This window comes from Gastrolobium bilobum, unplaced genomic scaffold, assembly GCF_033153095.1.
Source record: "Gastrolobium bilobum isolate Gb01-03AN ecotype WA unplaced genomic scaffold, APGP_CSIRO_Gbil_v1 utg1383, whole genome shotgun sequence".
Classification (NCBI taxonomy): Eukaryota; Viridiplantae; Streptophyta; class Magnoliopsida; order Fabales; family Fabaceae; genus Gastrolobium; species Gastrolobium bilobum.
Window position 1 is genome coordinate 623,232 of NW_026899537.1, and position 17,880 is coordinate 641,111.

The following is a 17,880-nucleotide window of genomic DNA, read 5'->3' on the forward strand; positions in this document are numbered from 1 at the left end:
CCCTGAATTGCCTAAATTTGATGTTGCTGTCAGGATTTGGGCGCTCGAGCGTGCTCCTCGAGATGAAATTATGTCTTCTTGGGCGCTTGAGCGCCCTGATTTTCCCAGTTTGGTTGTTTTCCCTGCCATGATGCGCTCGAGCGTCCTCTTGTGCGCTTAAGCGTGCTTTTCTGGACCTTGAATTGTAATATGTTGGTTTCCTTTGATCCATATTGATCCTTCACTTCTCCGTCATGATTTCTTTAGCACTTTTAGCACCAATTCTTGTGGTTTTACCTTTAAAATGCAAATATTATCAAGATGTCAGCTCAATTTCCTATCTTATGACTTAAATGCCTATAAACCTTGAATTCCATGCAATCTATGAAGTATTTCTCATATAATTTAGCCTAAAAACATGGTAAACCAAAGGTTTATCAGGCCCAATGGCCATCAAATGCAAAAAGCATAAAGTCCTCCAACGACTCATCCTATGGGCTTCTTGCCCGCCGCTCATGTGCCACTGCTACCTCCTAAAATAATGCCTCCAAGACGGAGTGAGATATACGAATATATCTCAGTAACCCAGAGGTTCTGGATAATACTTCGCCCAATGGCTCACTTCGATGCATATAAATAATATAAAACAACATCTTGAAAAATGGGATAAAGCAAGGGATTTAGAGAAACTGGGGATCATAGGAATATAAAATACGACGAAGCTGGAATGGTAGCTACCAATACCACGCAACGCCCTGCCTAATGGCTTGGCATATAAGCCTACGGGTCTCATCCAAGGCGTGTTTCAAGAACATCCAACCAAGGTACCTCTCCCATCCGTATACACCCGAGACTTCCTAATGTGCTCCTATCCGGATCACACACCACGTCCCTAGGTCAATTGGAACTCTCTCTCGGAGACCTATCCAGTGGAAGTCCGAAATGCCCGAAGGCAAACTGTCTACTGGCCAGAGACTCGGTACTACTAAAAGATGCATTTTTTTCGACGGAAAAATTTTGTCGAAAATTGTTGAAATTCCGTCGAAAATGAAGTTTTCAACAGAAATGAAGTCGTCGAATATCTCTTCGTTGCTAACAATTTTTTCGACGGAAAATGAATGAAATTCCGACGAAAAATTTTGACATCGAAACATTTTGTCAAAATTTTTCGTCGGAAAACAAATTCCGTCGAAATTTTTCGATAGAAAATGAATGAAATTCCGTCGTAAAATCTTGTAACAATTTTCGACGGAAAACAAATTCCGTCGATAATTTTTGACAAAAAATAAATGAAATTTCGTCGAAAAATGTTGTATTAATTTTTGACGAAAAACAAATTCCGTCGAAATTTTTCTACGGAAAATGAATAAAATTCTGTTGAAAACTCTTGTAAAAATCTTGTAAAAATTTTCGACGGAAAACAAATTCAATCGAAATTTTTCGACGAAAAATGAATGAAATTCCGTCGAAAAATCTTGTATTAGTTTTTGACGGAAAACAAATTTTGACAAAATCTTCGCATAAGCTTCTCCATTTTTTCCATTTGCCTCTACATCATAACCATGAGACTATCCTGTTGCTCAACCTCTTTCTCTTGCTGTGGAGCTCTCTTCTGTTGTTGTGCAACTTTTTCCTCTTGCTATGTAACTGTACCTGTAGGCATGTAAAATATTTAAAACACAAATAATTGAAAAAGCACAACTCTTCATCCACTCAGTCAACTGTACAAAAACCAAATTTATCAAGTACTATAAATATATTAAATGCCAGGAAGTATTCTCCTTAACTTTTTATCCTCAAAGTACACCAAAGAATTGCCTAACCTCACACTAACCAATGTAAAAAAAAAAATTTAGATCATAGCAACACATGCGGGGAAGGAGTTAAAATTACATAGTGACCTCACTCAACAATTGTTGAATGATAATTTCACATAATTTCAATCAATTTCCAGTGTTACAAGTATTGCTTGAGCATATAATATAATAAAGTTGATTAGCCCCTGAATACTAAGAAACCTTTTATCTTTTAACATTAAAATAGAGAGAGAGGAAGAGATGAAAGAACATCTTTAGTAAGAACAATAACTCCCCTTCAAAGCCTTTTCCTGGCAATTAGCAAAGAACCAGCACCAACAACTGGAAACCCAAAACTAACCTTGTAAGCACCCTGATATTCCCTAACATGCACTTAAATACAACCAAAAATGAACATAAAAAAACACGGAGGGAAAAAGACCAACAATAATTCATTTGCAATATATATATATATATATATATATATATATATATATATATATATATATATATTATATAACATATATATAAGTTACGTAAGTTATATATATATAACTAACGTAACTTTTATATATATTGCTTGTTCACGAACATATGCTTGTTCATTAATATTAATACCACATATTTGAGTCAATAAATAAAATAATAGGGGAGGGGTATCTTGGGTTATTTAGTAATTGGGACACCTACGGTGTTTATGAGTGACTAGGAGCACTAATATGGCTTGTAGTTATTCTGATTTATTAAAAAAAAAAAATCCTACATGGGTCTAATTTCATAAAATCCATATAAAATAATTTGATAAAGAGACATATCTCAAATTGATATATGCAGTATATGTCAATAAGAGAACTAATTATAATAATATAATATTTCTACCTCTCCCTTATCAAAGACAAACCCAAAAGTCCACATAACTTTGTCTCTCTTAAGTACCTTGAGGTCACCACCCTAAAAGCTAGCTCAAAAGGTGGGAGTGCCCAAGGTCTTATAAAGGCCAAATTAGTTGCCCATCCAATCAATGTGGGACTATATATCTCAACACGCTCCCTCACGCAAGAGCTCATTTAGGCTAGAAGCGTGAAAATTGCACAGGGCCATTTTTGGTTTACCTTTTTGTGCTTTTTTTTTTTTTTTAATTCCAATTTTTAAAGCGGGGGACGGTGAAGCTCTGATACCATGTTAAGTACCTGGAGGTCACCACCCCAAAAGCTAGCTCAAAGGGTGGGAGTGCCCAAGGCTTTATAAAGGCCACATTAGTTGCCCACATAATCAATGTGAGACTATATATATCTCAACAGTCTCCTTAGTCTCGTCGATCAGGGTTTAAAGCATCCTTTTGTCTTTATAACCAACACTGAAACAAGAGAAGGTAATAATATTAGATTAGGATAAAGTACATCCAAAACTCTATGCCTAAAAAACAAAAATATTTCATCCTTACACAATTTTATATATGAATCCATAATATTTAACTTCACCAGCTAAAAGAGCATAGCTTTACAATTATCAGCATTAAGCATTAAGTCAACTAGACTCATATCCATCTAACTCATGTCCAGCTAATATAGCATATCTTTGCGAATACCTCTACAAGTAAGTTCATTATGTGTGAAGTATTCAATAAACAGAACAATGTATGTGTAATAAAAGCCAATTGGTAAGTAGGCAAAAATTGAAAGCATTATTATTAAAATTTTGAAAAAAAGAACCTCTTAAACATGACAATTTAAGCATCAGCACTTGGCATTGCATCAGCTTACACGGTTTTAATTGAACGAATGATTCAATCAATAGATAAGTACATAATTAAGTTCCAAATCTATATTAGATTTTTTTTTTTAAATCCATCATTAAATTAAACTTTCTCTAACCTTTCTTTTGGTGGACTTTATGACTAACAACAATGAGTTTGATTAATTAGTAATACACTTATAGTGAGACAAGGATTGACCTCTTAATCCAAGAAGCTTCTTCTCCTTCGTAGCTGGATCCTCAAACACAAGAACTTTGTCCTTGTCTCTAACCCCAACCATGTGTAGCTATTCATTGTCAGAGAACCCTTTGCTCTCTGGGCTACAAAGTTGTTACTAGTGACAGAATCAGTTTCAATTCTCCTGCAATTTTTGATTCGTTCACAACTCTTGTCAAATACCCACTTTAGATTATCTCTATAACGTGAAAATTAAAATTTTGGGTTATAAATAACCATTAATATCATATTAGACAAAAAAAAATATTTGTTTTTGTTGTTTTTTTATTTATTTCAATTTCTAACCCAAATTACAGAGTCATTATGAGAAAGGGATGAGGATGACTTACCAAAAGTTGATGTGGCTTCAATAGAAATGTCATGCAATTGTGACACGGTTGACACTATAATTGTGATCATTCTTTCCCCTGCAATTTGGTTGTTTTCCCTTTTTTTAACAAGCATTCCACCAGGCCTAAGATCCCATTTGATTTCTCCATTGCTTCTACAACCATTTTCTGTGAGTTGGGGCAGTTATACAATACTAGAAAGCGTTCGTAAGTATAAAAAAACCATGAATAAAATACAAGGTTCCCTTATGGTTCTAAAAAGTAAGACTCAAGAGAGCAATAAAGCCAATGAACGCTGAACACATGGAAGACAATTTAGGCATTGTTTTTTCTGCTGATTGGTACCTAAGAACACGCTTGCTTGATTGGCCGGCCAAACTCGATGCTTATCAATAGCTAGGTTGTTCTTCTAAATTTAAATGCAATTTTTTAATCATGGTAAATGATAGCAACACAAACTATTACTATAAAGATGATAGGGAGGAAAAAACTTTTAGATAACATTCCAGAAAATTAAGTCATTCAAGTGGTTTCAACATTCACATAGATGGTAGCATCATTTAAATTATTAGCTCATGAATGTTAAACGATATACAGCTTGGACAAAACATATGCCTAGATACATTTTTATTATCCTTCCCCTATAATTATTCCATTTACACTCCAACCAAGCAATCTCCTAAAATTCAATAACAGATCATTTCCCAACCCAATTCAGGATCTCAACAAAATCTCCAAGAAAATAGCTCATCACTGCAGCTACGAGGTTAAAAAGAAATGATGAAGTATAATGGTAAATGGAAAATTATATTTATTGGAGAATGATAATAATTATTATTATTATAATTATACTAATAATAATAGGCAAAATTATATTTCTCTCTCATTTACAGTGGCGGAGTCAGACCAAAAGTTTAGGTGGTGTCAAAAAATTTTAACATATCAAATTATCAAAATATTTATCGTAATTACACAAATTAATCAGGAAACAAAATTATTGTGAATTCTAGCATAGTTATCTAAATTATGTAATAAATAATGTCCCATAACATTGAAACTTCAAATGAGCAATTGTCAATGATTATATATCAAAGCAAACATGTAAGAAGGCACTAACATTTTCGGTAAGCATTTCAAACATAAGAGTTTCACTTTTCTCCCACAGTATGATAAGTAATGAACCAAGCATTGTCTCAAGGATATGAAAACACACAAATATAATAAATATATATAATAACATTTAATAAATTATTTAAAATATAATAAAAAAATACATACCTTGAGTTGTAAACGACGCTCTTTTAAACTGACGAAATCTTCAAGGATAGAATCTGTAGTAAAAGTTTCAGCAATCTCTCTTTCAATATACACAATCAAATTATTTGCAAGAAAGTCATCCTCCATTTTGTCAATTTTCATTGCTGAGAATGCACGTTCACCACTTGCTGTTGAAACTGATAGTGTTAAGATAAGACATACCACTGTACCAGTCGATTAAAAAAAGAAAAAGCACAAGCACCTTCTTGAAAGCACAAAACACCAAACACATTTTTAATAGACATACAAATTGCAGAAGTAAGCGTCCAAGCCCCAAACCAAGTAGCCAACCACAACCATTGCTATTTTAGTCGAAGCCTGCATGAGCAAGCAAGTTGTGCAACAAGTCAGACGAAAAAAGAAGCAAGGCTTTGAAAGTGATTGTAATTGTAAGTCATAAATTAGGGCTTTGAAAGTGATTTTAATTTATGGGTCGGTAAAAAGGTTTGGGTATTGGGTTTTATTTTTCTAATTGAAAAACATAAATATAATTATATTTATTTAGGTGGTGCCAAATTATAAATTCAATCTTTGTTAATTATAATTAATTATGTATTTATATATAATAAGTAAAAAAATTTAAAACCAAACTGCTGGGATAAGTGTGACTACGCCACTGCTCATTTATCTATTAATTTCCCTATATCCATGTTTAAAGTTTAAAATCATAATTTAATTTGTTTTTTTAAATTTTGCGTTATCTTAAAGATGTGATTTTCGAAATGGTTCCTCTATATTTGATTTAGAATCCTAAATTAAGATCCTTATAATACAAACCAGAATACCAGATTACCCTAATTTGAATAATAATCAATTACAACAATTCTATATCTTATGTAATTTAATCTAAATCTAAATCTAATCAAATACACACCCGATCCATTACTCATTGCCAGCCCACGACAATATTAATTTCATACATTAAAAAATATAATCTAAATCTATTCATAATAAAATTTCGTATAATTAATCAAAAGTAATTTATTAATAATTATAATTTTCATATATCTTATGTTTCTTGATTTTTTATTAATTAGGATTTGATTTATTTATTTCTTAATATAAGAAATTGTAATTTACTATTTTTCACTAAAAGCTTAAATTGATAACGAATATTCTTCAAAATTTCCCGTATCCATATTTAAAGTTTAAAATCATAATTTATCATTACTATTTTTTATAAAGTTTTGCATTATCTAAAAAGATTTGATTTCCGAAACAGTTGCTTTATATTTGAATAAGAATCCTAACTCCCCTTAGATTGAGATCTTCATATTAAATATGAACCACGTTACACTAATTTGAATAATAATCAATTACAACAATTCTATATAAATATATGTTATGAAATATTTTCATATCCTAACCACCTGCCTAAGAATTCTTTAAAGATAACTACCCAATTATCCTAACAATATAAAAGAGTAAAGCTACTAAGGATAGAGTTCATGTCCCAACAGAAAGAAAGTTAAATCCTACTGGGAGATCTACACAAGCCCAAGAGGTAACCTCTATAAATAAGAGGTTAAAGATCCAGCTACATACTCTGAACTCATTAACTACTTCTGCCCACACTGTGCACACAGCCCACAGTGTATTCTCTCTAGCACGATAAGTCGAGTAAACAATAAGAATAATATAAAGAACACAAAGATAGAATTCAACAACCGTACGGGCATCTTTTTGTATTGCATACGGCTCTACTTATGGGGTATGGAATCTCTTTTTACCTTCCATCTAAAAAAAAATAAAAAATACCGAGCACACAGCCACGTCTCAGCTATAAGCCTATTGCTTGTGCGCAGTGATAAGAATATGGGTTTAATAAGAGTTATGTTGTAGGAAAAGTGATTGTGTTATGTTATAGAGATTCGTTTTGCGTGCTAGAGTTTTTGTTTTTTTTTTTTGGTTTCAAAAATTGTGGGTCCCACAAAATGTTGTGTGTGTAGGAAAGTTGTTGTGGTCATGTTAAATTATAGATACAAAACCCTAAGAATATTGGCTATAAGTCAACCAAGATACCTATCATAGGATATCTCTGAGCGCATGCCTTTAATAGAACCGAACAATATAATTGCTTAGGGCCGCACATACACAATATCTCCAAATCCTTGTTTTCACTTCTTTTCTTCCTTCACCACAATGGAGCCAGACTGGGCATATTTGCCAGCACTTGCTCTCGATTTGATTTTTGACAAGTTGGGGGGAGAACCATTAGATCGTGTTTGGTTCGGTGCAGTGTGCAAGAATTGGTGCTCGGTAAAGGACCAATTCAGAGGTAAAGTACTGCCTAGGCTAATGATCCCCACAAAGAGAAAGAGCAGAAAAGAGAGAAATTTGTATGACATTGTAGCTGAGAGAGTTTACAACTTTAAATTGCCGGTGCCTTATTCTAAGAAGTGTTGTGGTTCAAGCCATGGCTGGCTAGCAACTGTGGATCCTAATTATGTTGTAACACTTATGAATCCATTCAAGAATTTAAAAATTGGTCTGCCACGCCTCAATCGTGGATTGTCAAATAGGTGCTACTATGAACTCAATATGCGTAAGGTTACTTTATCTGCTGATCCCATAAGCAACCCGAATGATTATGTGGTAGCTGCAGTTCACAGCGAACGTTGCTGTCTTGCTTTCATAAGAAAAGGCCAAAAGTTTTGGACTTATATTCACGAAGACTTTTTTTGCTTCACTGATATTACATTCTACAAAGGTCGAGTATATGCTGCAGGGCGATGGAATAACATTGTGTCCTTGGATCTTTGTTATTCAGATGACCCTTATGGTATTGAGAAGATAATGCCAAATGTTCTTTATAAAGGAGGCCGTAATGAACCTTATGCTGATCGAGCCTATCTTGTGAAATCATTGGAGGGAGACTTGTGGATGGTTAGAAGATTTTTGGGTTCCCGCTTCTTCGATGAAGATAACACTGAAGATAGCGACGTGTATAGCACTGGTACTGAGAGGTTTGAAGTGTATAAGCTGGAATTGGATTTTCAAAGTGGGAAACTTTTGCAAATGTTGAAACTTGAGAGTTTGGGAGATAATATTTTGTTTGTGGGTGATAACGATTCAATTTCTGTGTCTGCTTCTTATTTCTCTGATTGTCTACATAGAGATTCAATCTACTACACTGATGATTTTAACGAGGAAGATCCAAGCCCTTACCTATCTGGCCCATTTGATAATGGCATTTATAATGTGAAGGATGGAAGCTTTGCTAAACATTATCCTTATAATCCTTCTTTCAAGCGGATGCCACCTCCATTATGGATTCTACCACCTTTCGAGTGGGACTGAGTAGTTCAACCTGAAGTATGACTGATAATTAATTGCATCTCTTTATCATTTAAACTAATGTCAGTTCTCTATTTATTTATTTTTCAGAAAAAAAAAAGATTTCACATTTTAGTTTGGGTGTTAAAGTATTGCATGGGGATAAAGCTTTAGTGCAGTTTGGAAATTTTTTTACAGATTATTGTTTAGTTGTCAATATCTTGCAAACTTCAATATTAAAATTCATAACAACATTAGAATTGTTTACTGTCACAATCTTTATCCTGCAATTTGCTTCTTATGATCTATCTACCACGAGTCACGTGTTCTTGTGTGTTGATCTTCCAAATATGTTAATTATTAAATGCAGATTTCTCCAAGCAACTTATGTGGTTCCTTCGATTTTTATTTAACACATTTACTTTTCCTTATATATATAAAAAAAAAACCGAAAATATGCTTAGCCAATAGGTTGCTCACAAGGAGTTGGTTGCGATGGAGTCTGTAGTTACAAATAAAACTCCATGATTGATAGTTTTTTTTTATCAAAATCCGAACAAGAGTCTGATACCCATTGATGTTCAAGTAATATTAACACTTACATTTAGGGTTGAAATGAGATAATATTTGCTGAGTTGTACAGTTGTTGAAATTTTAATCATTGATTACTCAATTACATAGTCATAGGATATTTGTATTAAATAGATTAATTTTCTTATTTGCAGTTGATTGACATAATCATAGAAGTTTTGTATTAAATAGAAATAGTTAACACGTTATTTCATTTTCTTATTCATAGCTGATTAACAACTAATTTGTAATGGACTTAGAGTCCTCATTTATGTATATAATTACCCCAATAAAAGAAGAATAAACATGCATAAATATTTATAATATGACATCATTGTTTTGACATTTAGTTCTACAGAAAATTAGATAAGTTATGTGATGCATTACGGATTTGTCCCTATACTACCCAACAATCATATTTTATTTTTCTTATCGATTTAATGACCTCAATGTTCATATTAATAAATTTCATTGACACTATATTCACATTTCAAAATTATAGCACTAAAACTTAAGTGATTAGGTAATATATACGATATCACAACACGAACGGAATGGGTAGAACCAATTTTCAAATATAGATTGAAAGGATATCTTAATAATTGTGATAATGATTACACTTCGTAATCACAATCAGGAGGGCGTTTGGTACACAGTTTTTCCTCGGATTTTCAGGAAACTGAATTTTTTTAAATTTTAAATTTTCGAATATTATCATAAACTGAATATAAAAATCATATTTTTAAAAATCGAGATTCTCAGATAAAAAAAATTCTCCTCTACCAAACGCCCTCCAGTGAAGGAAACTTGTTCTTTTTATTTCACAAAGACAAATTAAACTGAGAGTATAGACTAAACCGGTGCATAAGTTAAATTTAATATTATCACTAGTTAGCCGGCTAGACTAATCATCTCCAAATACACTTAGATTTATCAAATTACAGTTAATCTACTCATAAAAATAATAGAACCGCTCTAGAATAATGAAGCAACCTCATTAGATTCAAGATATATTTATGACTATAGGTGTTGGTAATGTATACATCTTATCTTACTTTTTCGATCTTATTTAATTTTTAAAAGAATAATATGAAATAATTAAGCAAAAATAGTATACTAATTAAAATTAATGATAATTGAGCTTGGAGTTTGAAGAATAATAATTCCAATTTAACTAATTATTAATAATAGTAATAATCAAAATTATAATCTAATCTACTATATTTTATCTTTGTATAAACTCTAGAAATTTATAATAATTAAAAAATATCAATTTCAAATGTTGATGTATATTCTATAATCATAGTAAAATTCCATAATTAATCAAAAATAAAAAAATTAATTATTTACTATTTAGCTTTACGGTAATCTAGTAAAAATTTTAATTAATTTTCAATCTAGGTTTATTTAAATAGTCCTAGATTGAAATCACCAACGAGCAGGAAATGTAGCGTGGAAAATTTAAGGTATGAGTGCTAAAGATGGAATATATTTTTACTTTTGGATACAATGATGGTACGTACTTAAATTTTAAACCTATAACTTCACACAAACTACCTAAATCCCGTATCAATAGACCAATCTTAATCCCTTAAGAAGAAACACATTGTGCTTAAGCAATAACGATATAAATCATACTATGGAATTTGTCAATCTATCTTATATTCTAAGACAAAGCCATTCTTTGGCAACTTCTGACACGTGGCCGCTTCTCCTTCTGACACGTGTTTGCTTTCACACTACACAGTTCAAAAAGTTTCCTTTTTTGATAATTGAGGAAATAAAAAAATTCAAAAAGAAACTATAATCTGGACTAAAAATTGATGGCCACGATTTGCTATCCAAAAGCAATGGTTTAGATATGTTCTCTTCTTTATTGGGACACAGCTCATAATCCTTTCAAATTTTAATTGTGGAAGGAAAGAGAAAAATTTAAATTTTGAAAACTGACAACTCAGTAAATGTTCACCTGCTTTGTTAATTGAAATTTTTAAACATTTAACAAAACCCTAAACGCCTTCTCATCTTCTTCTTTCTCCTGTTCTTCTGTGTTCTATTTTTTTCCCAGCTGCTGTTCGTCGTTCTTTTTGTTGTTCGTCGTTCGTCGCTCGCCTTCTCATACCATTTTTGGTTTTGTTGCTGCTTTTCGTCTTCGTTTTTTCCCAGCTGATGTTCGTCATTTTTTTGTTGTGAGTTGTTCGTCGTTCGCCTTCTCATAAAGATTTGGTTTTGTTGCTGCTTTTCGTCTTCGTTTTTTCCCAGCTGTTGTTCGTCATTTTTTTGTTGTTCGTCGTTCGTCGTTTGCCTTCTCATACTGTTTTTTATTTTGTTGCTGTTGTTGTCATTTTTTTTAAGTAGGTTACTACCAGTTACAACACACAGCTTCAAAGGATGTATAAATATGATTTTCTGAAGGATGTCAGTCCTGTCAAGGAGGACTAGAGGATTAAGGTGAAGGTGGTTCGGGCTTGGAAAGTTCCTAACTTTCAACGTAAAGATCAAGACGACAACGTTGAAATGGTTTTGTTGGATGAACAGGTATGTTCTTAGCGTTTTTAAAATCTTGGTTCTTGCGTTTTTAAATCTTCCACTTTTTTGAGTTCGCTGTGTTTTTTTTAGGGTGGTAGGATCCACGCCACTGTCAAAGGTTCTTTGCCGGTGCGGAAGAAAATCCATGAAGGAGACTGCCATTTTATCAAAAAAATTGGAGTTGGATTCAATAGCGAAGTGTTCAGGCCTACCAGGCATCAGTATCGTTTGTCTTTCAATTTGAGGACTGATCTTAGATCAATTGTTGATTCTAATATTTGTGCGAGTGAATTTGATTTTGTTGATTATGACATCATTGAAAAAGAAACATCTGACTTTTAGTGGGTAATATAATTGTGCTTACTGTCTTTTCGTTTTTAAATTTTTTAAATTTTTTTACGGACTCTTTGTTGCCCTTTCTTTCTTTGTAGACGTCATTGATTTAATATCAGGAATTGGTGAAGTTTGTGAAGTGTGGTTTCTGGTAGGAAGACCAAAATGCTTGTGTTGGAGCTTGACAACCTCAGGTATTGTAAATTTTATTTTTTCAACGTATTCTTTTGTTTTATCTGTGTTCCCTTATATTTTTTTGTTTTATCTGTGAACGTGTATTACTGTACATTTGGGCTACAACTCATATGAAGGGGTCACAAGCTGGAGTGCACTTTGTGGGAGCACTATGTGGAAGAGATTCAATCTTTTATGGCAACCAGCGACACTCCTCATCACGTCGTGATAGTCCAGCTAGGTAGGATAAAATGTTTTAGGGGTATGATTTTATCAATCTTTTTTTCCAATACGTTATTCCTCTATGTTCTGTTTAATTCTATTTTTTTTGGGATTGCTCTTCTACGTTTTTTTTTTATGCTCAACTTGATAGGTAAGGTTGGGTTAACCAATACAAAATATACAACGAGGATTGTCATGGATTCGAAGATCCCAGAGATCGTTGAGTTCAAAAAACGGTTTGTTTGTTATTCTTAAACTCATTTCATAATTTATTTAGTTAATCATTTACTGTATATCCATTTTCTCTCTATAGTCTCATGGCTGATGGTGTTGAGAGTAGTCTGCGGATGACTCAGTTGTCTACTTAGTCATACTATTCTTACGAAAATGATTTTCTGAAGGAGACTGAAAAGAAGTCTATCAGTGATGTGAAGCTTTGTGGCGAGGTAAATATAGAATTTTTGTTTCTTCAAATTTATTGAATTTCTTGGATAATATCAAGTCTGTGTGAATTATTTTAATTGTTTGCCTGCGCTTGCTATATTTAAGGTTACAACTTGCATCACGTATGGGACTATAAAATCTGTTGAGAGCAAATACAACTGGTGGTACAAGTCTTGCAAAAAATGTTCATTCTCTTTTAGAGGATTTTGAAAAGTGGTACTGTAAGAACTGCGAAAAACATTGGGAAGATTACTATCCGAGGTATTGTTTTTGCTCGGTTTTTAAATTGTGTTTAATCTGTAAGCTGAATTTTTTATTTTTTTACTGATGTACAATTTTGCAATCGCATAGATTTAGTGTTCAGTAAGAGTCATGGATAACACGGATTCCGCATCATTTCTTCTGTTTGATCGCGACTGTGTGTCTTTTTGATCCAACAACAAACAAAGGTCGACTGCTAAAATTTGTTTCCTGTTTTAATGGAACAAAATAGGTACTTTTATTTCAAATTTATGTTTCTTATTTTTAATATTTACAACTTCAAAAATTGATTGAACTTTTTTATCACTGGAATTCAAAGTATGTCTTTTATATCCAAAAAAAAAAACAATTTTTAACTTTTACTTTTGAATTTTTGTTACCTACTTAAAAAATTTATAGTTTTTAAATTTTTTTAAGGTTTGATCAGCCTTGAATACTGAGTATGTGTTTTTTTATCCAAAACGAATAAAAAAAACATTCATTTGTTTCGTAATAAAAAAGTATGTTATGAAACGTTAATCATGACTAGAAAATAAGTTCTTCTTATTCAATCTTTTGTTTCCTGATTTTAGAAATTTAAACTTTGAAATTTTGTTAAGCTTTGATTACTGGAATTCAACATTTGTTTTTTTTAATCTGAATAAAAAAAAATTAAGTCTGTAACTGCTAAACACATTTTATGATACAAATTTCAAGTTTCGTTATTTATTCACCTTGACCTTTGGAATACTAAGTATGTCTTTTTTTATCCTAAAAAAGACAAATAAAAAATCATGTATTTGCTAATAAATTAATTAATAACATGTTATGGTACAGTAATCATGACCAGAAAATAAGTTCCAAAAAAAATCAATCTTATGTTTCCTAATTTTTAAATTCAAATTTATAATTTTTATTATGCTTTGATAATTAGCATTCAAAGTATGTCTTTTTTATCTGATTTTTTCTTTGCTATTTTTAATGTGACGAAATAAATAACTTTAATTCAAATTTAATGTTTCTTATTTTATAAATTTCAAGTTTCAAATTTTATTAACCTTTGATCATTGGAATTCAAAGTCTGTCTTTTTTTATCCAAAATAAAAAATAAATAACGTCTATGATAGAATAATCATAATAACAAAATAAAATATTTTAATTCAAATCTTTTTTTCTATTTTTAAAATTTCAAGTTCGAATTTTGAGTAAGCTTTTATCATTGGAATTCAAAACGACAGTAAGTTTAAATTTATTTAAAGTTCTTATTTTTTTATCCAAGAAAATACGTGTAATTATATTTGCAGTTCCACGAGTACTGAAGATAAGCTCGATCCCAAAATTATCCTATTGTTGAAGCAGATGTTGGACAAGCACAACAGTATAGCTCAGTCTTTCCGGTGCGCTAGAGACCGTTATAAAGAAGATGACCCAAGATAGAGTACTGCAGCGCATTGATGTGAAGCATCCATTATATCTTGGCTTGCAGTATCCATTGTTATTTCCTTACGGTGAAGACGGTTATCGCGACGATGTCCAGCGTACTTTCGTGTCCAGTGGTAGGACTAATGCAAGAGCTGTTATTAGCATGAAGGAATTCTTTTCTTTTCGACTTCAGATGCGATCAGGAGAGTCAGAAATTCTCCTTCGATCAAAGAAACTTTTCCAACAATTCCTGGTTGATGCGTACACTATGATTGAGTTTGAACGACTTAATTTCATTCGATATAACCAGAGTCATCTCAGAACTGAGCTGTACCTCATGCTCATATTCTGCTATTCTTGCACCCTTCAAACAAGCCTGAAAGTGCTTTTGATATTGATAAATTGGTTTCAGCGGAAATTCCTGACAAGGATTCCAATCCTTTGCTGTTTCAAGTTGTCACAAATTACATGATACATGGTCCATGTGGTCCTGAAAATTACAAATCTCCTTGCATGAAGGACGGACGGTGTTCAAAAAAATTTCCAAAGAACTTCTGTTCCCGTACTTCTATTGATGACGATGGATTCCCTCATTATAAGAGAAGAAATGATGCAAGAGTTGTGAACAAAAATGGTGTTGAACTTGATAATCATTATATTGTGCCATACAATGCACAACTTCTTTTAAAGCATCACGCTCATATCAATGCTGAATATACTTGCCAGAGAAGTGCTATTAAATATCTTTTTAAATACATTCACAAAGGCATGATAGAGTAACAGCTGACGTACATCACGCAGAAGATGAAATCAAAATGTTTTATGACTGCAAGTACTCAAAATTTTCTCTTATCTTATTTTGCTTCTCCCAAAAATCAACGTGTTTTTTTTCATGATCTTTCAACTTTTTTGTTTTAATTATTTATTTATTATAGTTATTTCTCTGCATGTGAAGCTGGTTGGAGAATTTTTGGATTTGACATTCATTCCAGGTACCCCCTGTTCAGAGATTGCCATTTCATCTGCCCAATGAAAAGAACATTATTTTCAGTGATAATGCTTCGATTTCTGATGTCAAGACAAGGGCGGAGTCTAGACTATCAATCTTTGAGTCTTGGACGGATGCAAATAAAAAATATCCAGAAGGTAGGCATCTAACTTATTCAGAGTACCCGACTGAATTTGTTTACAAAGACCAAACTCATGAATGGAATCCTAGAAAAATGGGATTTTCAATTCCGAGAATAAATCATTTTTCTGCCAATAATGGAGAAGATTCCTATCTTCGCACGTTGCTTACTTTTCAAAGAGGGTATACCAGTTATGAAGATCTTAGAACAATCAATGGCGTGCTTTTTCCTACATTTAAGGATGCCTTCTATTATTTAGGACTTCTAGATGATGACAATGAGTATATTGATGCAATTAAAGAGGCAAATTCATGGGGTTCTGCTGCTTATCTTAGATCTCTGTTTGCTCTATTGTTATTTGCCAACTCAATGAACAGGCCTGAAAAGTTTGGGAAGAGTGTTGGAAATTTTTATCCGACGATGTTCTTTATCACATAGGAAAAGAATAGGGCTTCAAGGTACGTGTTATGATAATATTTAACGCATTTATGTTTTTTAAAAACTTAAATTAGTATATGTTGCTTTACTGTTTATTTCGCTATTTTTTTACCATAATTCAGCATATGTTGCTTTATTATTTATTTCGGCTTTGTTCTTTCCTTTATATCTTTCTCTTTGTTATTTTTAACTTTTTTTTCCTTTGTATTTTATGGTTTTTTTAGATGCGCTTCTTACCGAAGAAAGTATAAAAAACATAACACTTGCAGAAATTGATAAGGTGCTGCAGAGCAATGGTAAATGCCTTTCTGATTACCCGTCAATGCCTCACATCACCAGGGAATCGTTGTTTGATATGCAGAATAGATTAGTGGTTGATGAATTAATGTATGACACATTTTCATTGGGAGAAGAGCATGAAAGACTATTGAATTCCCTCACTGATGAGCAGAGAGTTGTATATGACAAAATCATTTCGGCAGTTACATCAGGTAAAGGAGGGTTATTCTTTCTATATGGATTTGGTGGTACAGGAAAAACATTTATTTGGAATACTCTTTCAGCATTTGTTAGATCAAAAGCTGAAATAGTACTTAATGTTGCTTCTAGCGGAATTGCTTCCCTTCTGCTTCCTGGAGGACGAACAACACATTCTAGATTTCGTATTCCTATTCAGATCAATGAGGATTCAACGTGTAATATCAAGCCAAATTCTACCATAGCAGAGTTGCTGTCAAAAACGAAGTTAATCATTTGGGATGAAGCACCAATGGTGCATAGATTTTGTTTTGAGGCTCTGGATAGAACACTTAGAGATGTTCTTAGATTTTCTGACACGAACTGCGTTGATATGCCATTTGGTGGAAAAATTGTAGTTCTAGGAGATGACTTTCGGCAAATATTACCTGTCATTCCTCATGGCAGCAGACAGGAGATAGTAAATGCAACCATCAATTCTTCTCATCTATGGTCCTATTGTCATTTATTAACTTTGACCAAGAACATGCGTCTTAATTCTGGAAGTACCACTGATGATGTGAAGGAAATAAGAGAATTTTCTGAGTGGCTACTTAAAGTTGGGGATGGTGATCTTGGAGATGATGAAGATAGAGAATCTATGATAACAATTCCAGATGAATTGTTGATTACAGAATCAGATGATCCCGTTTCAGATATGGTTAATTTTGTTTATCCGAATCTCTTGGATAATATTTTAGATCCAACGTTTTTCAAAGAACGTGCTATCTTAACTCCTAAATTGTCCAATGTTGCTATGATGAACGAGCACTTGATGTCGATGATTCCTGGTGAAGAAAGGATATTTTTGAGTTATGATAAAATTCTGAAGCAAGATGTGCTTCCTCTGTTGAAGATGATGAATTCACACCTGAGATCTTAAATACATTATCGTGTTCGGGGATTCCTGATCATAAATTAACCTTGAAGGTTAAAGTTCCAGTAATGCTATTGAGAAATATTGATCAGTCCAGAGGTTTGTGCAATGGCACAAGGCTGCTCATTACAAAATTGGGGGATCATGTTGTTCAGGCAATTGTTCTTACAGGAAGCAATATAGGTGAAACTGTGTTAATCCCTAGAATGACGATGAGCCCATCAAGTCACACATTTCCTATAAACTTCCAAAGAAGACAATTCCCTCTGATATTTCATTTTCCATGACTATCAAT

At 32.6% G+C, this 17,880-nt stretch overlaps 2 protein-coding genes across 2 annotated transcripts; both read left to right on the forward strand.

Moving 5' to 3' along the window:
* Positions 1-7,556: 7,556 nt before the first annotated feature.
* On the forward strand, positions 7,557-8,714 carry LOC133291161 (putative F-box protein At4g22660). The gene has a single exon (XM_061489367.1). The coding sequence runs from the start codon at positions 7,557-7,559 to the stop codon at positions 8,712-8,714; it is 1,158 nt and encodes a 385-aa protein (XP_061345351.1).
* A 5,911-nt stretch (positions 8,715-14,625) lies between these two features.
* On the forward strand, positions 14,626-17,591 carry LOC133291163 (uncharacterized). The gene is made up of 3 exons (XM_061489368.1): positions 14,626-14,877; positions 15,617-16,151; positions 16,417-17,591. Exons 1-3 carry the CDS (start codon positions 14,626-14,628, stop codon positions 17,589-17,591), a joined length of 1,962 nt encoding a protein of 653 aa, XP_061345352.1.
* The last annotated feature ends 289 nt before the right edge of the window (positions 17,592-17,880 follow it).